Source organism: Sitodiplosis mosellana, unplaced genomic scaffold, assembly GCF_009176505.1.
Source record: "Sitodiplosis mosellana isolate CC-2019 unplaced genomic scaffold, AAFC_SMos_1.0 Smas_scaffold_6226, whole genome shotgun sequence".
NCBI classification, from domain to species: domain Eukaryota; kingdom Metazoa; phylum Arthropoda; class Insecta; order Diptera; family Cecidomyiidae; genus Sitodiplosis; species Sitodiplosis mosellana.
Genome location: NW_022601467.1, coordinates 204947 through 229035, shown reverse-complemented (window position 1 = coordinate 229035; position 24089 = coordinate 204947). Strand labels below are relative to the sequence as shown.

The 24089-nt window shown below is 35.8% G+C and overlaps 1 protein-coding gene across 1 annotated transcript in view; it reads left to right on the top strand.

Annotated features, from left to right (window-relative positions):
* Positions 1 to 7582: 7582 nt before the first annotated feature.
* Positions 7583 to 24089, top strand: part of LOC129578988 (neurotactin) — a gene marked incomplete in the record, with an annotated part of 17828 nt that continues 1321 nt past the window's right edge. The window contains 3 exon segments of the mRNA XM_055468425.1: positions 7583 to 7908; positions 22761 to 23353; positions 23448 to 23785. Of these exon segments, the coding sequence (XP_055324400.1) occupies positions 22789 to 23353; positions 23448 to 23785 (903 nt within the window).

Genomic DNA, 24089 nt, shown 5'->3' with positions numbered 1-24089 from the left:
CAATGAGTCCATCTTCAAAACATACATACAGTTTTTTAAAAAGAATCTTTTTTTTCAAGGTCATTTATTTCTTGTCCACGTTATTCATGAAACAAACTTGAAAATGCATTCGGAACAAAGGAAGGATTTGATTAGTCTTCTTGTTGTTTCTTTTTTATTTCTTGTCCAAATAATTTTTACATTTTGCATTTTTGTATTAAAAAGACTAATTGATACAATTATTCGGCCAATTGATGTAATTACATGCAGTAAATGGCATGAAAAGTCATAGAAAAGTCATCATACACCCCGTTTCGAGACTTTATAGGCCTGTGAAACATAACAAATTTGAAACATCTCACGCTATTTCAACCGGTTTTATATTCTGGGAATTTCGATGTCTTGAATAAAAGTATTTATTCTTTCTCGCATTAAAACCATTTGATTATTCGAATAACATGTAAATTATGGTGAAGAAAAATTTGAATGACAAAGAAATAGATTTTCCAATTTATAGATTGGTCTAGTTTTGAAGATACTTCGGTCAAATTAAAAAAAAAAAAAAAAACAGAAGGAAGCAGGTACAGGCTATTGAATTAAATAAAAATGATCTGTATACAGATGCTATAGCATATTTGTTGTGTATACTAAACAAAATCCAGAACGACTTTCGAAGTAGAGGAAAAATTATGCAAATATATGGGCCTGTCTTCAAAGGCTTTGATTGAATTGAAATGTTGTTGTTTTTTTGTTTGAATTTGAAGGTGAGGTATAACATTGCTGGTCTTATTATTCTTAATTTCATGGTAGTATCATTGCATGTAGTTGATTTGATGAAGAAGAATAAGAAGAAGAAGAAGAAAAAAATCACAGCCATGCATTTGAATGTAAAAGGGAATCCATTATGGGTAAGAAAAAGACTATCGGAATCGGTCGTTTTGTGTTTTTTTCTCTCTCTTCAAAATAGAGACCTCGCTTCTGCGATATATTCTATACATAATAATGTGCAGCTTGATGCATTGCAGAAGGCTGAGATTTCCGAACATAAACAACAGCTAGACACGGCACAGGTAATAGCTATGGTTGCGACAAGCGGCTTTCGATGCTTTTTCCAGTAAGCCAACGCTCGGCAGAGCAGATGTTATTGAGTTCAATACGACAATGCAGCGTATATAATAGTAATAACAATGCTAATCATAAAAAAAATCATCGTCATTGCAACGTATCGAAAGAGTCGACACACAGCGAGCGGCAGAGATATTGTAACACGAGCATGTAGCAGCTTTGTATTGTACACAAACATTGCTTATATCCGTTCTTTGTCTCTCGTTTTTTTTTGCTGTTGTTGTTGTTATTCCATTCCTTTTGGCACCATCACTTTGATTCAACGTAGTAGCGCTTAGACATTTCTCTTATGGTTATTCACATTCTCCGTGTCTCACATGAAAATTGTTCCAACGGAATTAAAACGAACCAAAAAAAAAGAGAAAAAAAATCAGCGGAAAGAAATGTATCATTAAAGAATGTTTAAATTCACAGTAAAAAGTTAAAAATCGTTCAACATGCACTCCATATGACTAAACAATTGCGAACGAATACATGCGAAAAACAGTCGAATTATAAAAAAAGTATATGATGCAGTGACAAAATGCACGACGTTAATAGAGGGCAAACAAAAATAACCTTATGAAGCGATGAAAAACAGCGAAAAAAAGCGGAACGAATTCAAAACGGTGCTAAGTGAACGAATCAGTAGTGCCAAATATAAAAAAGAGACGGGCATAAATGTTCTGGTCAGTATTCATCGTAGCACTTCACTTCATCGTAACGCTCGCAACAAACTATGAATGTTTCAACTCTTATATTATAATTTTGTATCACCTAAGGTGCAGTGATTTTTATCATTTCATCATTTCGTTTTTTTCTTCTCTTTTGTACACACGTCCAGGGGCAATTCAATCGCATGCAACTGAACAATCCTGTGTACAAAATTCGCTCACTCAGTGCAAGATTACGATTTTAATCCAATGGCAATGCTAATTTACCAAAACAATGATTGGCGCTGGACAGAACACCAATTGTGTGTCGTGATTTTTTGCCACAAGCAACGATCACATACGAATGAATACGTAGTAATATCGATTGCTGGCTGTCTGCATCCCGATGAATCTGGGTTGAATCCAAAATTATAATAGAGTTCGCGCGACATTCAAGTACATACATACGCATACTGTGCAACGGAAACCGGGACAATGTGATTCGGTACTTGTTCATTTAGTTTAGTTCTCGTTTTCGTGTTTGTCAACAATTTTTTTTTTGTCATTCGATTATGGGTCCGATGTATTTTTGTGCAAATGCCGTTAAATGCTGTTGTTTGAAATTAATGCAATTTTTGCACATATCCCTTTCTCGCGTTTTTCGTATCTTACATTGTATGTTTTGCATGAATTTGAGATGATGCATGCTTTGCTCTCGTCGCAAACGTCAAATGCAATTTATTTTTAGATTTGTTTGGTGTTTTGTCCCAGCTTCCATGTTTTTTTCTTATTGCGTATGATATCAGTGAATGTGCTGAATGCTGAATGCTGACACTCGAAATGGAGCCGCAGCCCGTGTAGTAGAATGCTGTTGCGAGAATGCACATTTCCAAGATATGAAAAGAATGATATGCTCATTGCCAAAATAGACTCGTTACGTATGAAGACGAGAGATAAGGCATGTGCTTATTAAACATATTCATTATGGAGCGCATCACAGCATTCAATTGTAAATGCATACACACGAGCCGGCTGGCGGGCGACAAGACACACTTGAAACCATTATAACTCTCGTTTTTTTTCGCCAGCAACTCTTTATCATTAGCTGGTATTTCGTTATTTGTTCGTCTTTCATTGAATTGTTTGTGTGTGTACGTGCTTGCTATGGGTTTCGGATTCGGTTCGGTTCGGGTGTTCGGATCAAAATGAAATTCCTTTGACATGACGTGACCATTTGACACAGACGATTCAATTACTTGGTACTTAAATCGACTGATTGTATTTATTATGGTTTTAATTTGTCTAAATTTATTGAAATTGTTCATTTCGCTGGATTCAGATTGATTGAAATTAGTGAGTGCAACAACGTTAGCGACCGCAACTGCAATTCGGCGGCTAAACATTTGAACTATTAGAGAGTTTTCGTTTTGTTTTGTTTCGTCGACAGAAGATCCAGCATACACTGAATATATTATACTGGGCTTGTGTGTATCGTGAACGATCCCGTACATGAAATCAATATATTTTATAGGAAACATGTGACGTTTGATTGGCTAAAAAAAGAGACTTTGCCAAGGGAAGAAGCGAACAAAGACGCTCTTTGGAAAGCACAAAGGCGATCGTGCAATGAAGCAAACAAAGCGAAAAAGGCATATTTGTGAGTTTCCGGTCTATTGAAATCAGGCTTTATCAAGCAGAACTGCTAAATTCGATTTCATTAAATTCTACTTTATTATTCAATAACAAGTCGTATACATCACAGCATCGCGTTCTTTCCTATATGTGTAAGCAAAAAATACACACGAGCGCGCTCGCATAATGAATATCTACTAGTTAGATCGTAGTTGTAGCGACAGTGACAGCAGTAGTATCATCGACTGCATCACTGGAACACTCGGCCGTGTATTTACGATCGAACGTAAATAATTTTCCGTGAAAATAAGTTGCTTTGTTTCTTTTATTTTCACGGCAGAGAAAAAAAAATGCAACAAAAACGTCACAAGCAGATCAAAAGACGGGCAAAAGTGACATTAATTTGCCAATGATTTATGTGTGCGTGTTTGTTTTCTTTGTCTCCTTCTGTTCTCTTCTCTTTCTGCTGCCTCCGGTTTTAAGTGATAAAATGTATATAAGCGATCACATAAGTTGCAATTCACAATTTGGGATTTCATATTGACTGGCACGTAAATGCAAGCGTATTTTCAATTGTGTGATACACACATTGGATTGTACAGTCTGTTTTTTTTTAAACTTACTCGAAACAGGTATAGTTGTTTTCCCGTGATGGACGCAAAAACAACAAACGAAGCGCAATATTAAGAAATAGGTGAATGCGAAGTGAAAAAAAATGCCGATCTTGCCTCGGAATTACGTGATATCATGTAATTATGGTTTGTTCACCAATTTACTAAAACGTGACTGTTTTATTTCATTCCATTTATGGGGGCTTAATGTTCCTTTGATATTTTTCTTTCGCTCTGGAATGGCAATAGTATTCCATTGAAGTGGGAACCTGGTGCATTAAAGCAGAATATTATTGAATAAAACTCACACTTCTTCTTCAGTCGGATTTTAACGAACTATTACAATTTATGTGAGAAGAAGAGAGAAGACGACTACGACGACGACGACGACGACGCACAATGAAAAATAGAAATATCAGAAAAATTGATATGACTGACGTCGGTTGCGTGCATATCGCGACAACTATGAATATGGTATTGGTTCAAGTGTCCACCGTATCGCTAAAATAGAACACCTAAAGCATGAAATGCATCTAGTTTGTCTATCAGTCATGCGTTCAACGACTTATTTGCGGACATGCAACCATGAATAACATTTCGTTTTGATCTACAGATCCTGTACTACCCGTGTGAGAAAAAAAAATGACTGACTGACTATAGTCTATAACTTCAGTTGACTTTAGTTGATTGAATTTATGTTTTTGTTCTAAGAAAAGCACTTTGTCCCAAATTAAGTAACTTAGATTGACATGTAAATTCAAATGATTTCAGTTAACTATGATAGACTTACACTACACTTTGTACTGAAATGTCAATTTTTATTTGTAAGTCATTTTCGTCCAAAATTAGTTAACTGACTGCTCAGTGACAATATTTGCACACGGGTAGTTAAGTCGACCAGTGCAGCAAAAATTGCAGAAAACTGCAGCATGTTTCTCGCAATTTTCTTTTCGTGGTAGACCAGAAAGAAAATTATTTGTGCGGAGTAATTGGAGATTTTTACGATACAGTGCACTCTCAGAAAACTTAAGAACCAGAAATCTTAATCTTCCAGAAAACTGAAACAATTTTCGAAAAACGAAATCACTAATTTCATACAAAGTTGCGTTCAGAAATCTTAATTGTCCAGAAAACTTAAGCTTTTCTGCAAAAACTAACTACTTGAGATTTCTGAGAGAGCACTGTACATGAAATTTTACAAAAACAAAAAAACTCAGGAAGAGGTGTTCTGGTGTGAAGTGGTGGAAACCATTTTTTTGATGCAAAAACAAAATGATGCACTCGAAATGAATGCAAATTATTAATTCTAATCGAGCGGCTAGAAAAATGTACAGACATTCCAATCGAGTGACTGTAACATATGCATTCAGTTAAGCGAAACAATTTATGCAAACTAGAAAACCGTATAATATCTGAACTGGAGTAATTAGCTTCAGAAACCAGTTCATTATTATTCATTGAAACCATAATCAAATCTGAATGCGGCGAACGTTGAATCATCGATGCATTTGAATGACATCAGATTGATTCTTGTATTGGTCACACAAAATGACTTGTCATTACTGCATGTTGCAGTCGTTTCTCTCTCTCTCTACAATTCGAGATAGAGTCTTACTTATTAACGATGTCTAACGCTACTTTAGCTGTGTGATCTAAACTATTCCTTTCATCGATGCATGTGCTTGTAAAATGCAAACCGAAAGATGCTTCGCAAAGCCGTAGTTGTGGGAATAATTTGAAAATGACCAAGAAAATGAACGCCACTGAACGTTGAATATCCACAATGCAAACGGCAGTAATCGTAACTTGTCATTGTCATTGAATACTTTCTAAAACAAACGCAATCGTTATTTTCACTTTTTCACTTCATCGAATGATTTATGCTCATGTTTCATTGAAATAGCATGAGTATATGATTCGTACACGCTTTCCCCAAAATCAAATTGATCGCAACACAAACAGTCTCTCTCTCTCTCTCTCTCTCTCTCTCTCTCTCTCTCTCTCTCTCTATTTTTTCGTACCGAAAATTTCCAATTTGGCAATAAAACATATGGCGCAAAGCGGAATTCGATAGACAAATGAAATAAAACGTGAGGAAAAACAAATAATCCGTAAAGGAGAATGAAATTGGATAAAATGCATGAACAAATGATTGAAAAAAAGAGAGGGAAGTAGACACCAAATGAAACCATATATGGCATTACGTTTCGATAACTTGTAGCGAACGAACAAAAGGTGTGCTGTGCATCCTGCACCGTGCCATCGTAATACCAATGTTCACGTTCACGTTCACGTTCATTGTCGTTTTGTATTATGCCCGATATTATTTATGCATATTGTCGCTATCATGTTTTCCCTTTGTCACCAAATCGTCGGCATACAACAAATTTTCAAAACTGAACGGAGAAGCTAAGAATGAAAAAAAAAACGAACTGTGCTTTATGTCGCATCACATTGCCACACGATTGAGTGTGTAATGCACACGATACTACTGGGTCTGCATTGTCGATATATGTGCAGCATGAGATTCGCAAGAGACCGCTACCGAAATATGAGAGGGTAAAAAAAATACAATACATTTCGGTGAGGCAGACAAACGATGAGGTAGACGCAAAGGGATGAAAGATAGAGCATATTGTTTTTATGCATTTCGGTTATTGATCACAATCGAATTGTCGAACTTCGATCAAACGAAAATAATTCCATATTATGTTAGATACCAAAATCCATTGACATTTGGAGATGTTTGTGAATACAGACACCAAAGTGCACCCGAAATTCTAGTATGGATTAAACTTACTGGAATAAAAAAAAACTGTCCCATATTCGGGGCTTGTTAGATTTATTCATTTTAGCTGTTTAAGCCGCACGAAAATGAACAAAAACTTAAACGGCTTTTGTTCAAGATCGAATCAATGGCAATCCACTGAATGATGTTGATTGGTGAAGTGTCTGTGTCTTCGGTCGTTAGGTATAAATTTCCAAGAAGAAAAAAGTTCTTCAAACGATTCCATGAAGTATAGCATCTGAATGTTGCATCGTGCGCGCGTTATCGAAATGAGAGAATCGGTGCTCATCGTAGAGAGGAATCGCCGAATGATTGATCGCAACACCGTAAGAATCGCTTTTGTCTATGACAAACTCATCTTTTTGAACAACGAAAAAATCGTTGCTTTTTATTCATAATAATTGCTTTCTGATACTCGATGCAGCCAGGCGACGTACACGAAGTATGCGTATGCTTGGCGCGTTTCGAAACATAAGCATGCAATGCGTTGCGCATGACAAAGACAACGTCATTGGTCCAAGCGTCGATGGAATGAAGATGGCATAGGCAACACACAAACGAAGAGAGACAAGCACGTATGTTCCATTTGACGCTACCATATGCGCCTATTTGCGACCGAGTGAGATACGTTAACCGATGGATGGAAACATGATTTGCCCTTCGTCTGCCTCTAGCGTATCGCTCGGTATGTAAACAGCAACAACAACAAACACATTTGTACGGATGCGATTTGTTTCGCTGTGGTTCGCTTGGAGACGGCTGGTATGTTTTGATTCGAACCGGCAGCCGGCGATAGTTTCTCGTTGAACGTTGAAAAGAACGTTTCCGTTATGCTGTTACGTGATTAAGTTGAATACAACAAGCTGCTGTGTGTTTTTTTTTTAATGGAGAATTTTTGTGCAAAGTAAAGCCAGATCACAGGAACTTCGTTGCGAATATAGAACTTAAAAAAAAATTGTGTGGATACGTTTATTTGGAGAAAAAAAAATTAAACGTGTTTTACATCCAAGAAAAATCAAAAACAAAACATTTGCGTTTTAAATATAAACGCTTTGTGAGATTTTTTGCATCATCTGAGATATTCGTTTGATAGCTGATACAAACAAAATTTGGGAGATTTACTCTTTTTTTGGATAATTCGGTAGGTTTTTATTTTGATTCCAATCTATATCGATCATTTATTTATGTGTTTACAAGTTACAACGGCGATGAAAATATATATATATGTATACCCAGTATATATTTTCATGTATGAATATTGCGCCATATTTCTGAAAAAATGTGGCTAGTGAATACATTCATAATATCCATGCCCATCGATGACGAGGGAAAATTATATTATATTCGACTGAAACAAAAAAGAAAGCAACGCCATTTCATTGAACTCGAACGCAATGTACGCAGTACACAATTTCACCCTTGGCTCGTTTCTTTTCGTTTCGTTCGAGTGTGCTAGCAGGAATGTGTAGTTGGCAGACGTGCGTGTATATATTCAAACAACAGCAACAATGACAACGGTCTAAGTTAGTGGCGGCGTTCTAACAACCATCACATATTGTGACCGCATGTATGATGAAAATGTCTCGAAAATAAAAATCAATATCGTCAAAATGTGCTCAAATAGTTTGATAGAACGATGGATTCAGCGTTGAATGTTCAACGAAAGTTGTATGTTTTCAAAAGAATCTGCCATTTCAATAGCGCCTATTGTAGTGGACATTTTGGGAAAATGGCATCATAGCATCATTATTGGTAATAATTATTTACTGAGTTCGCGCTACTCACCAAACATCAATCAAAGGCGATTTAGTGGTTGTAGAACATTGGTTTTAAATGTGTAGTAAGGGAAGTTTTGGACATTTCAAATGAAATCCCAACGAAAACGAATGTCCTGTAATTGGCTGAAATGCGTCGAATCAATACAGTTTCGTTTAGTCGAGGGTAGTTTTAAAAAGTGACGCCGTCGTACATTACTCGTTAACAAACAAACACATCCACACAGACACATGAGTTTACGAAGCGTACTGTACGTACACACATACAGTGAGAGCCTCTCAGTGTGAAACAGTTGAACTCTACGTGCGCGTTCACCTTTTGCATTCGATTGTGAAATGCCGTGCATTGCATTTGCGGCTCGGCTCAGTTCGAATCGTCTCGACTCGACTCGACTCGATTCAACTCGACTCGACTCGACTCGATTCAACTCGACTCAACTCGACTCGATTCAACTCGACTCGATTCGACTTCGAAGAAAATGCATTCTTTGTAATTCAATGGAAAACCGTCTATGAGCAGCAACAAACAGCACATTTTCTGTTCTCCACTTTGCTGCGTCTACCTCGAAATGCATCAAATGCACACAGACACACTCACACAGAGACCAAATCAAAGTGTGAATTCTGAAAAGAGCACCGTTACAAAAAACGATAAATAAAGTATGCTTTGCCTGGCTCAACAATGTGCATACAGCACTGGGATTGTGAATAAGCGACGAATACACACAAAGCAGAAATGGTTGAACAAATACAAAGCGGTGCACTTGGGTTCCCTCTCGTACCCGAAACACACATTTCAAACCGTTCGTAGGTAAAAAAAGAAGAAGAAAGATGCATGGTAAATCTACCGAGCGAGCTATACACAAACTATGATGCACCCATACAGTCGCATTCACTATGTTGGTAAGCACTCTCTTTCTGCGTAATATTCACAGCAAAAAAAAAAAGCAGAAGAGAAAAATCGAACCCCGAAACAGAGAACGCTTGCCAGAGAGGTTGATTATTTTCTACATCTTTTCTCGTTTTATGTGTTATTTTCCATGCTTCGCTTTGCCGCTCATTCGCTTCCTCTCATCCACACATTTTCAGTGCGTCTCCACGTTGTGTGCCTTTGTATTGCCCATTTTCGTTCTTTATGTATTGTGTTTTGGTGCGGTTCTGCTGCTGGGTCTGTGTGTTCTATTATGCCTCACAACACCATTATAATAAATACAGCATTTTTATTTTGTTGCATTTCTCTATCCGTACGTACGTTCTGTGGGTATTTTCCGTTTTGTTTGACTGCTAATCGTTATTATTCCTTTGGTGAGCACACACTACAGAATTCATATCCCAAGTAGATCTAGAACACACACACACACACATACGTACGTACACACACACACACACATACACACACACACACACACAAACACGCGCACACTCTGCATGTAGTGGTCCTGCCTTTTTCGTTCATGTTTGCGACGCTTTAATGTGTGCATTCTAATGTTTCTCGTGCATATTCTCACAACAAGACATTTGTTAACATTTCGAGGGTAGTCACCCCTATTTTTCCGCTCTTTTCTGCTCGATGTCGATTTTTATATTCGTTTTATTTGATTCTGTCCCATTTCTAGCACATTGTACGCGCATTTTTTTTCTTTCTATATACGGATTTATTTGAATGTAAATAAAACGCGAAGGCAATTGCAACTGAAATGCATGTTGATGAACTTTTTTCTCTCTTCCATTCTTGCTGTAAAAATGTTTGATATTCAATTTGTTCGCTTATCGCATACACTTTGATATTGGGTTTATAATCTAGATTTTGGTCCATTTGGCATGTATCGGCGCCGAACATGCACAGTGTGCTGAGTGTAATGAACGTTAGAAAACGCGAAGCGCAGCAAATTGACATTCTCTATTCTCGTTATATCTCAACTAGTGTGTGGATTATTGTAATGGATGTTTTGCTCTGTTCGAAATTCGTTTGGGTAATTTTTCATGGTAATAAATGTTTCACGTCGCCAATAGATCACCACTGTTGCGAACAATATAAAATGGCGATGAAAATGTTACGTGAACATATCTCTAAAATTTCGATTTATTTGATTTGATTTGATTTGATCTTGATACAATCCCTCAACACACACTCGCCCAAAAAATGACCATTCGTGCTGAGTGAACAGGCCTGTTCTGGATATTTCTTGTGTTCAAAAACATCCAATTTTAGGAATTACTCTATTGCCAATAGCATTTGGTGAAAATGTTTCATTCGGTTCAATTATTAGTAGTTTATCCTACTGCAAAGACGAGTTCATCGGATGTGAACTATGACAATGAATCCAATGACATCATGAAATCATTTTATCTGATTCATTCATTCTCTGCACCAAAATACTATTGCTATATATCCATTTCTACTGACTGTAGCCTCATTTACAGTGGTTACATTTTTCATAATTTTTGTAATTTTTACGTTCATACTGCCCATTGTTTCATTTCATATCTTGTCCAAACGATGCGTAACATAGAAAATATAAAATATTCTTTATTAGCCATTGAATCAGCCGGCTATCTCGTGAAATATGATTTATCTGGGCATTCGAAAATAATATTATATTATTGTTGAAATAATCTCGTCCGAAAAGTCTGGTTCTGATGATATAATGTAATGAAACTAAATATATCCGATGATTTTTGTTCGTTTTGGTAATTAAATATTAAATGCTCCCATTTCTTAATTGATTGTCGAATATATTCAATGTAGGTCGAATATCATCGACTCAATTGCACTCTGACGTTATTGTTTTCTCTTTTTATCTCATTTTAATTTATTTCGGATCATTCATGTTTCTGACCACTTGAAAAATACATTTAATTAGATGTTGTTTCGAATTTGTTTTATATCAATTTTCGTTTTCGGATTTCCAATGCTTTTTTTTTTATATCGTTTCCATAGCAATAATTAAATGGTTCGGCCATGAGCAGTCGTCACTCACTGTGCTTGATACGAAGTAAGGAACCAAAATCGTTCGCATTCAAACTGAACGTACAGGAAGTTGACGCATAGCTATAATCGTTTTTGAATCGTATTGAGATAGCATTAAAAAAAAATTGAAAATCAAAACCATGTTTGTTTTCGATTATCGATTCTGGTTTTTGTCGGCAGGTCTAAAAAAAGCGCCCCAGATATTTTTGGTAGTGTTCTTGCGTTGTATTTGTTTGTTCTTCTTCGTTTCCACTGATACTGATTAAAATGTCCAAACTATGTAGAAAGGTCAAAATAGAAAAAAAAAAACGACCGAAAACCGAAACAAATGCCGCAAAGTAGAAACATGAACAGAACATGAAACATATCCAATTATTACTGTGTAATGAAATCAAACTTTTCAGGTGAACATAATCACATACGCAACACAGCGGCTATGGCTATGCCTATTTTTGTCTCACTATCAAGGCACAATGAATTCATTTGAAAATTGTCCGTTTCGGTATCCAACCAAGAAGACAATACCCAGTTTATCGGTATATTTAGACAGAACATTTTGTGGTCTGGTGGTCTGTTTCAAACGTGCGTGCGTACGTGTATTATTTTTTTTTTGGTTCTCTGTTTGGTGTTGCTGTCCATTTGAAACTGGCAGTTCATACCACCCTTCAAAGGCTCACATGCTTTTGCCGCAAATGTTCTATTGCTTATTCAACGCTGGATGTAGAACCATTCTATCATATTATTCATTTTTTTCTTGGGTACAATGACCTGCGTGTTGGATGATAGAACCTCTCACTTCTCGACAGAAACGCATTCGTGATATGTATTTATTTTCGTTGTGGTTTTTGACATTTCTACGGCTATTTACCGCTCAAGTTCGAACATTTATGCCAATCAAGCGTGGATCTTCAAAATTAATATACCTCAAATACTTTGAATATTGTGAATTTTCACGAAGCAATCCCCAAAAGATAGCTATGAACTTACCGTGCTCGAGCACGGAAGTATGCAAGTATGCATACCATTCCCCAAATTAAATGGCTCGAAACACCTCAAAACTCCACTTGACAACACAATATACCTTAATTTTATGTGGTTTTTCACATGTTCTCGCATTGACTTTGCGTTTCCTTCTTCTCAGTCTGTGCTTTTTTTTTTACTTTCATGGTGATGAAAAAAAATATACAAAAATGAGAATCCACCTTACCAAAAAACGAAGAAAAAAATAGGAACAATTCAAATTTTATGCGAATCAACGTGACAACATAATGTGCGGGGCGAAAAGACAGTGAAATTGATATAATAAAAACAACCCAAACACGCACCCTTTCAAGTGCATGCGACATATAGTTTTACTTTGTACGAAACTCCGCTCCGTGGACATTACACTTTCATTAATTTATTTTTTTGTTCGTTATTCACACATACATCGCGCGCGCGCGCGCGCGATAGAATCAATTCGATAATATGCACACTGTATACGTTTTCTTGTCGGTTCGTCTGTATTTGAATAGAACGCCGATTTCGCCAGAGGTTCATTTAAATTTGATATGGTATTCTACTACAAGCATATATCATTCTTTCGTGTTCAATAAGCATAAATTTCATGTTACACATGTTACGCTTTGTCATTAGGCAATGGTAAATGTGTGTATATATGGGACACATATTCATTTCACCCTGTTGTAAGATAGATAGCCCACGAGATAGTCCACATATATGTTCTATATATACTTATACATGTTTAAATACCTGGGAAAGTAAATTTAATTAGTGCGCAATAATAGAAATCATACAATAACCAATTTCAGTTGAGCGCTCATGCTTTTGAAATAAAACGAATGCCTCTTTCAAAAGCCATGAAAAAATAAACGATTCTTAAAACATTTTAAAATCACAGTTTTGTCGATGATATTAAAATGCAGTTATTGTCGATTTCGCCCCAATATTTTGACTTTTATTTAGGCGCCACAAAATTTCCTGTTGAAATTCGAATATAAAATTTATGCTCTTCAATCTTTCGTTCACTTACACTATAAACTCTCCTACGATGAGTGTTATTTATGCGGTTAAGATTGGAGCAGATGTTTTCTCTATACACAGCACACACACTCAACCATTTGATTGGCCGATTGAAGAAAAAAAAAACTGTTTTTTTTTCTTCTCTCTTTTCACCGTTTTGAATAAAGCAATTCCTAAATCAGTCATGGTAACTAGCATTCATACTCGTACCGATGTAATCTTACATCCATACACACATACGAATTCAACTTGCTACAGCGTTCTTCGTTTTTTTTTTTAAATCGTAAATTAGAAGCATATAATCAGAATTTTATTACGAATACGCCAAACGATGAAAATACTACATCGTCAAGAGTGCGGCTCATGCTTGCCGGTTTGAAATGAAGAAAAAAACATGTGGCGTAGTATATTTGATCGAAAAAAAAAATTCAGTGCGTTCTATGTTGCCAATGTTCGTTCGATCAAGAGATTGGATTCTCAGTTTCTCTTTTCTATTTTATTCCATCTTCTATCATTATTTTGAGCGTGTTACACGATTTCAATTCTTCGCCCAGTCTTTTCTTCAATCAACCAACTGTAAATTCAAGGTTAAAATGTAGCGTGTGATGTCGAAGTACTTGTAACAATGCCTACATAAATGAAAGACTTGAAAAATAGAAATAAGAAAAAAAAAACGAATATAGTGGAACATTTTCAGTTGATTTTGAAGCTTCAACTTGAGCATCTTTCGACTGAGAATATTGTTACATTAAAATCGAAAATTTGTAGAGAATGAAAAGTAAGACTCACTATGACGCGCGATGACGCGATAATTTGCTATGGAATTTTCAAATTGGGACTCTATTTTTGGGGAGCTAACAAAACTCACGCTTTGTGTGAAAACCAAAATCTATGTACAATCGCCACTATTGTTACTACACACTGAAGAACTATGTAGCTCTTTGCTCGAGAACAAAAACACACTTACTTTGTTTTAAATTGTTGGTGCTATAATAAGCGGTCGTAGCATCTATCTCTCTTTCTCGTTCGTTATCCATGTTCGTTTTTGAGCATAAGTTCAAATTTGCTTCAACGTAACACCCACAAAATCGTTTTTGTGACAAGAAAAGTGACAAGCATTCAAACGTTCATTAAAATTTTGTTCTAAATGGCAATCATTTTCATTTGTGTGGTGGCCATAATTCATTGTATGTTGTACTTTGTGCAGTTGTTGAAAACATTTCAACGCACATAAATTACGAGTGCGACCCTATTCCAGACACACGAATCGCGTCTATCGAGCAGTAAATGTCAGTTAAATGACTCATGTATCACTGCACCCAAATGTGAACATTGATTCTTTTTCTTCTCTATCTTGGCGTTGATGACATGATCATCGCTGCACATTTGCTCTTGAGCACATTCAAACAACGCTGATATTTCGGTATACATGATCTTTCCGATGATGCTTCGACATTTTCTCAGTGCCTTATCGCTTACAGTTAAATATAAATTAAATGCATACTAAGCGATGTGTGCCGTTCGTCGAATTGCTTTTACTACACTTCATGAAAAACCAATTTAGAGTGTTAAATGATTGAATTACCACGCGACGATTCACTTAGAATATCATGAAAGAAAAGATAGTGCATTTCCTCATTTCTCATTCAACATCTCTTGATGGGATGCGCTAGTCATAAAATTTCAAGCTTTTCCCTCGTATCGACTCAAACGCTTTCAGAACATTATCTTGAAGCAAATATTGAAAAAAATAAATAAATATTTTTCTATATTCCTTCCGCTGAAATTCAAACTCAATCAATATTTTTATGTTTCGATAAATAAACGGCGTCGATTACAACGTTTGCCCCAGCGGTGTATTTACTTGTATGATTTTATTTTAAATATAAAACCAAAGTAGTATGCACGGTTTCTGCGCAGATTATATCAACTTATGAAAACTCAAGCGGAATTAATGGACTTTCAGTAAGAGGCGGTTTTTTTAAGCATTCAGTACACAAAGAAGAAGAAACGAAATGAGAAGCTAAATAATCATAAATATCATAAATCAAAATCTAAAACTCAGCGCATAGCCAACAATATGGGCAATTATATGATCTAAAAAAATCTGTTTGCTGCACTTGAACACATTCATTGATTCTCTTTATTGTCTTCTGAAAGACATTGAAATTGTTTTACTTTAAAATTCAATGCGTTTTTCTCTCTCTCTCTCTCTCTCTCTTCAAATGCGGTTTTAGTTTTTGTTGCACATCATTTGCAGCGCATGAATTTTCTAATTGATATGTTTGTACGTGATGGCTAGGTTTTTGTGTTGATTAGATCAATTGTAAATTAAGAATATCAATGTATGTGATTTATTTCATGTGAGACGACGTATATGACACGCTCTGATTTATCGCCATATTTACTAACAAAAGACTTAATTTCTATATAAAACTTCTAAAATTTCTTGCCTCGTCACACATAATTCATCTTGCATGGTCGATCGCTGCTTGGGCTTTTTTTGCATCGACAACGAAATTTTATCTTGATATGCGCATGCAAAACACGAATAAAAAATAACGATAATTCGTCGTACATTATACGTCCATGGATGCACTATCCGATCTATATTTTTTTTTTTAATTCCTTAGATCGGCAGGTTCTCTCTTTCTCTATCTCTTCACTCAGTTGCATTCAATTACACTTTCAATCAACTGGAGGAAAAACGTTGCATTGGCCGCTGTGCATATCATCTTCGTACTTCTATTTAGAGTCAACGTATGCACTGAATAGCCGTAATATGAGTATCGGAGAGTGTTTGTATTTAGATCGAAACAAACCAAGCGACTAATCTAATTCTTGTGTACAAAATAATTGATCTCTTTAAACCGGTTTACATACGATTTACTGACCGCGAGTAGATTTCGTGTGTGTGTGTGTGTGCTCTTTAATTCTTTCGTTTTGGATTCTGTTTTGCTATGTTCATTACATTGCCACATGTGTGCTGTGGCTGCAGTTAAACTACAGTTGTTGATGTTGATTGTTTCAGCGAATAACTTTTTTCCATTCTCCTTTTTCAACGGCCAAAGACGAAAACAAAACAAAATGAAACACATAAAATGATATTAAAGGAAAAAAGAATGAGCGAGCAAGCGATGGAGTGTATGTGTGTGTGTGTGTGTGAGCGAGAGAGCGATTGAACGAAAGGAAAAAATAACAAAATTATAATTGCCGCAACATTGATACCAGCGAATGCCACAGAGAAAATAAAGAGAGAATTACAACAACACGAAAACGACGAAGTAGCAGAAGAACACAGTTGTATATAGGAATTCAAAAGAAAGGAGAAAATAAAAATGAACACAAACATAACGATCGTTCGTTCGTTCGGTTGTTCGTACGTGCTCTATCTTTGGATAATGAAATAAAATGAAAAGAAAGCCACAAATTAGTTTGAATGTGAACTTTAAAAAAAAATTCAATACACCGGAAATTTCTAGACCGTTGTTTAATATAGTCGCCATCATCATTGTTACACGTTCTTATAAGATAGCATTAAAACAACGAAAAAACAACAATGAAATATCCTCGCAGTGATCACACACTGGAAAAAATATAATCAAAGCTGGCAATAGAATGAATATATGTTTTTAGTCTTACTTATCCATCCTTGTGCCCCCCCCCCCCCCATTTGCACATGTACAATGAGCAATGGCTGTGCTGCGAAGGTACTAAGAAAAAGGCCGTTGCAGAGTAACTACTGCAATTAACTACAATTACCCTGCTCCGTGGCTATTCCTTTGCTGTTCTTTCTTCATTCAACGGCCATTGAACACAACAAACGGCCTTTTATAAATCATCGCGCATTATATTTCGATACAAACTTTCGTATTGCATCGCTGTGAGAGTGAGTGACTGCGTATGCAGGCAGAATCGAGAAAAAAAACGTTTTTTTGTATGTAGAAAAAATTGCAAAGAACTTTATGCAAATGCATTTATATAATATGTTTTCACTGACTACCACTTTTTGGTCTCCCCGAGAGATGGCCGAGCGAATAACATGACTGTGACGGCAACTTGTACATCAAACGATTCTTCCATTCGCATTCGACAATGATACGTTCAACTAGATAATAGGTCGCTTACTTAGATTAAATCAAATCTGGTTTTCATAGTTTTCATATTCTTACTCCAGGTTATGAATCACAACATATGATGACAGTTAACAGTCACTGACTGAGTACAAAGAAGTTGTATTATAGCGTTAACTGCAATCATTCCATTTTAGCTATTGACGATTTGTTTTTTCTTCTCGTTTGATTTTAACATTTTTTGGTGTGTGACCGTGTGTCTGTAGATTTGTACATTCAGTAGATTAGATTTTCAGCGCTAGCTTATGACGCAAAATTTCAATTGGAATAAATAATAGCAGCGAGCGTTTCAATGGCGATCACATGCAACGAATTCAGGGAATTTTCCCAACATTTATTAAAACATTCTTTTTTGTTCTGATGATGCAGATTGATATAATCGATACAATGCCTAAACAATTTCAGGCTCATTCACTATTTTATACAAACTAATCGACTTCGATTAAAATCGTGATGTTATTCGGATAATCGGCCGCATCGTTCAGAATTTCGACGAACAAGCGTCGAAATCCAAGAATTCTATTCTCAGAAAAAATCGACGAAAAATGTTCTGATTTGGTTATACTTATTTAAATTATTTCGAGAAAAAAAAACAGTGGCAATTTCAAAGCCACAATCTCACAAATATTCAGATTTCAGCTTGCACTCCTTTCGAGAAACAAAATTTAATTTGTTTTGAACAAACAGAAATGAAATGAAATCATCCAAAAGAAGAAAATAATTCGTAAAAAAGGGCCCGGATTCGAAAAAAAAGCGGAATGTCAGTGCTTGGAACACATCAATAACAAACGAAAATTCTTCCATTTTTGTCAGGCCGCTAAAGGAGACTATAAAACATGATGATGGTTCTTTTAATGGCCACATGTGCTATGCTAACGCTCTCTCGCTTATTTTTCTTCAGAGTAATTTCTATGAACAAAACCAACACCAATGTATTGAAAAATTTGTTTGGTAATTAATCATCAATTTTGCTTCATTATTACGTCTCACAATGCACGTCCCATTTTGAATGTTTTTCTTTTTTGCGTGGAACTATCAAACAAAATAACGCTCGAATGGACAGCACATTATATGTATATACAATATAATATATATATATAGACTGCGGAATGAAACTGAAGCGCTTTGTATGGAACTGACAAAATATGTTGAGATTCGCTGGAAATACAATTAACGTCGTCAACCATCGAAACAATCATCACCGCATCATTATCAACGTCAGTCGTAATGAGAGTTTCGAGTTTAGAGTCAGAGAACAAAAATCATTTTGCGCCGTTTTTGTCCATTCTCTTTTGTCTCTTTCCATTTATTTTTTTTTTTCACACATACATTTCAAAACACCCAACTCAACGACCGTTGTGATGCATTCATTGCGACGAACAAAAAAACATGTTGAATAGAAAATGATTTGAGAACAGAATTTTTTTTTTTTTTTTTTCAAATAATTGAACTTTGCCCGACCGACGAAATCCATACAGTGATCGTGATCAGTGTTTTAGAAAACGGCCGAATTTTTTCTTCTCTTTTCAAATGTATGAAGATGATGGGCTTGATTCTTATAGAGTGCAATAAACAAAGTCTTGAAGTATTTTTTTACACTCAAAGGGAACAAAAATGATAAATTTACCCGAAGTTTTATCATGTAAACTATTTTCCAAAATGAACTTCAAATTCCCTAAGATAAGTTTAAGTGCATAGAACTGAAATTCAACCAAAAACCTAAATACAAAAATTCAAAATACTTTGGCGTTCAAAAACTTTTTTTTTTATTGCAAGCGTTTTCATAATGAAAGATAAATATGTTTTTCTTATTTATAAAAGAGCGAATGGCATTCAGAAAATTGAAAGAAGAAAGAAAATGTATGACAATCCAACTGCATTAAATATGATCCACTGACGAAAAATTGTGTATGTTTTTTTTTTGTTGTTATTGAATAAACTCGATGAAATGTGTATATAATTAGATTAATTATAATTTATACAGTTGTTGTCGTTGCTTCGGCCGGGATTTTATAGTATGTGCGTATGAAACTGTTGGAAAAGGAGCATGGAAACAGGGAGAAATGAAGAAACACAACGAATAAATACGGAAATATATGAAAATTACAAGTTAAGGCAAAGAACACTGTGAAATGCTGAATTGAATACATTTGGTTTTCTTGTTTTGCTTTTTGACCCGCATACGTGAATGGTAAAAATGAATGTACATGTATATTTTATTAGCCAGTTGTGATTTGGCTGAATACATGTATTGTATGTATTTTGAAACGAAAAAAAATTACGACGCGGAAAAAACGAAAATAATAATTTTCATATATGCATCATTAACATGTCGAGATTGTGATTAATTTTATCTTCGCTCTGCTGCGATTCAACATTGAACACTTCGGGTTTGTTGTGTGTTTCTAATAAATTCGCTTGTGGATATTACTTTTTCGAACCGCCATCATAGCTAGCGCGTGTATATATAATTATCAATTGTTCGCGTATAAAGCTGTGAAATCCATATGGGTGACTTTGAGGATGTTCACCACTCATTTCATCTTAAGCATATATTCAATCACACAGCATTATTCTGCTTATAGAAGCATTTTCATTTCCTGTCATTGAACTTCGACCTCTTGCGATACGAAGTATCAAATTCTAGCAGATAAAAATCGGCACTTGTCCCTATATTTTCACTTCTCAAACAATTTGCAACCGAATGTACAACGAGTCAACACATAAAATAATATAAACTTAAAATGTTTATGTTTATTATGTTGTTGTTTCAAATTGAAGTGCAGGTATTCCATGTAGCGTTGGTGTAAAATCCAAGCGAATAAGAAAGAAAGAGCGAAAATTGCGACAAAGCATAAGAAATGGTCGTGTTGAGTTTATTCAGTTAGTCAAAGGTCACACGTAGTGGAACAAGTAGAGGTCATTGAATTCTCATCACGCTGGTGAAAGTGTTCCGTAAATAAAATGATCAAATGAAAAGAAACAACAAAATGCAACGTATGTTTCTGTTTTCTCTCTCTCTCGAATTTCAACACTATATTTTTTTTTTTTTTAATACACATAAAACATGTACTAAACGGTTGAAACCTATGCAACGGAAAGAATTTTAATCAGAACATGGCCATCGTAATTTCTCCTCCTGCACCATACACAGCTTATATCGAATTGAATCAAAAAATTTATAGCGTTAGAACAATTCATCATTAAAAAAAATTCGTATCTGTTTAATGCAGTTTCATTGGAAGTAATATGCATCAGTGGCTTTGCATTGCATATGAGCGAATGCACACGTGTGTGCAGTAAATGAGCGACGGTGCATGTTGAAAATGTGATGTGGTTGTTAGGAAAACGCTGATATCATATACTGCATATGTATATGTACCAGGTAAACTTATTCTTTTCGGCTCGTTCCTGTAGTGTCGGTTGCTTCTAGCTATTTTGGTCTATCTCATCCGCTCAAATGACCGATTCAACCGAGAGAAATTTGGTGTCGTTTCCACTCTATGAACTCCTCTTGTATCCCAAACAATGTGCGTGTCATGTACGAGTGTAAGCGCACGTACCTCTCTTTATAGCCTAGGTGACGATAGGAAGTTGTGCGTTACGGTTCAGCGATTTTATGCTCTTGTTGTTTCATTATTATCCCTCACTGCATTTCACTAATATTCACTTACGTAGAACTACTTAGTCCGTAGCAATGCTGATGTACGTACGAAACACAACGACAATTCATACCTTATTCTTATTCTTGATTTTGCCTTTTCTTCATTTCGTTCCCTTTAATGCTCTTTTTTCGCCCATAATGCTGAGAAATGGAAAATATTGCCGAAAAAGGAATATCATAAAAACAACGTCGACTTTACGACCTCAAAATTAAAAGCTAAATGCTTTCTTTCGCAGAATTCCATTGATGCTTTTGTTTGGTTTTGTGAATGGCATTCATTTTATGCATATTTTTGTTGAGTTTAGTTCTTTGAAAAAGGTATGGATTAGGTTGTTTTAAGCCATCTTTATAATGTTTCGTCTAGATCAATAAATCCAGTTTTGTTTTTGTTTTTAACGAAAATTCGACAATTGCAAACTTGTTCTTTGAATTGTAAACAATGCTGTCCGTATGAAAATGTACATTGAACTGAGAAAGAGAACAGAGAGAAATGAAGTGACAAAGAGGAAAATACAAGATTATGCCGAATATGAGGAACACATCTATTTCTTTTTAATTTTTACATATTTTAATATTTATTTCGACCATAGCGATGAAAATGATGATGTTGTTGACTCTCACAAAAAAATTCTCATTCCATTGTTATTCTGATTCGATCGAGCGTCAAGTAATTTGTACGTTACGAATGGCAAGCACAATTGTAGTTTTCTCTTTTTTTTTTTGAACTTTTTCAATGCCAGCCAGATTACATAGCCATGCGGAGAGCGGTGTGTTTTTGAGAGGCAATTTAGCTTGTGAAATAGGTTAATTCTAAACAATTTCTATTGTATTCTAACTTCGATTGACTTGTCGTCATCTGTTGAGCTCATTGTGATGATAGGCGAACGTTAAAGTGCAACAAAAATTACCTGTTGCTTGTGACTCATACAGAACCGATTTTCATCACCGAACCGATTTTTGACTCCAAATATGATTGATACACAAAGCATTTGACGGCAAAATGTAACAACTGATACTCCATTCAATCGATGTGGTCTTTGAATGTGAAATATTTGAAATGGATTATGCTTTGTTATATGTTTTCATAGTCTCAGAATTCAATTCCTGCTGGCCAATTTATAATGAAAATCAATGAAAAATCTCAATTGCTCTGATTGCGCATTCAAAGCCGTTGCTATATAACGAAAGAACAGAAGTAGCAGCAACAGCAGCAGCTATTATGTATTATGTGGGAATTAATAATAGGCCCGCTTGAAATCTATTTTGTGTAACGAATCAACAGATTTTTAATGCGACTATACATTCAGTCATAGATTGCATTTTAACATCCGTGCTAGTCCCTAGATTTCCTATCAACTAATCAATTCATAAAATGGTGCAGCTAAACAATTATGACTGATTTTTTTCAATTTTATTTTTTCCCTTCAGTTTGCCATACGTATAAATTTGAATAAAAATGGGTGAAACAGATGAGAAGGAAAATGTTCCAGCGGGAACACCAACCGCTGAAATTGAAACGGAACCGAAAGAGACGGAAAAACTTTTAAACACAGATGAGAAGAAGCCAGAAATCGAATCGCTAACTAATGCAAAAGATGCACCAGTTGAAGAGGCAAAATCAAGTGAAGTCGCGTCAGCAAAGGTCAATGGAGAAGAAGTGATTGAAATCCCAGAAGAGAAGAAACCGAAGGAAGAAGGTCGCGAAGTCAAACCCAAGAAGATTCCAATCGGTGGTATTAAAATGCCAGGATTTTTCACAAAAAAATCAAAGCACGCTGACAATGACGGCGCTGAGGGTGAACTATTAGATAACGCTGGCAACGAAGCAAAAATTGAAGGACAACCAAAAGATGAAAACGCTGCCCCACAGAGCGCACGAGCAAACTTTTTGGCATCACTTCCACCCCTGACACTACCCAAATTCCGTAATCCATTTGCAAAGAAAGCAGCCGGCCCTAAAGACGAAGAGACCGGTGATGCACCAACCGAAGTGAAAACTGACGGTGCCGAACCAACTGCAGGTAAGCATAGAATATATGTAGTAATTTCAACACTTGATGAAATCACGAAAAGACTGATGAATTAACACATGAACGCATTTGATGGATGATTTAGAAAAACCATCGGAAGAAAAAATTGAGACTAAAGAAGAAAAGCCGGAAAAGGAACCACTCACTGAAACCACAGGGGAAAATGAACAAGCTCCACCACCAGCCAAGAAATATCTACCGAAATTCCCTGCCATTAAACTATCGCAATTGCCAAATCTCATTCCAAAACGCCTTCGATCGAATAATCAACAAGCTGAAGACTTAGAATTGGGCAACGGGCCAAATAATAAAGCTGGATTAGCTTCAATGGAAACACTAGACGACTCGATCAAAGATAATGACACCAACAAAGATGTTACAGATAAAGCTGCATTGCCCGATGAAGGCTTAGAAACAGTGAAGGTAAGTCTTTGACATTCATAATATTCAGGGAGACCAGTGATGATTCCATTTGTTCATGCTCTTTCAGCTCAATGAAAGCGAAAAGGAAAAGGAGGCCGAAAAAGACGGAAAAGTTGGTGAAACCGAAGTTCAAAAACAACCTATCATTGAACGTATAAGAAATTATTCGTGCAGCGTAGATGACTTGGCTATTGTTGGAGGCATTGTGGTTTTCTTATTGCTCGTTGCAATCATTTGCATATTCACCTTCACCGGAAATCCAGCTTTGAAGTCGCCACCACTCATTGACGGCAGATTTATCAAA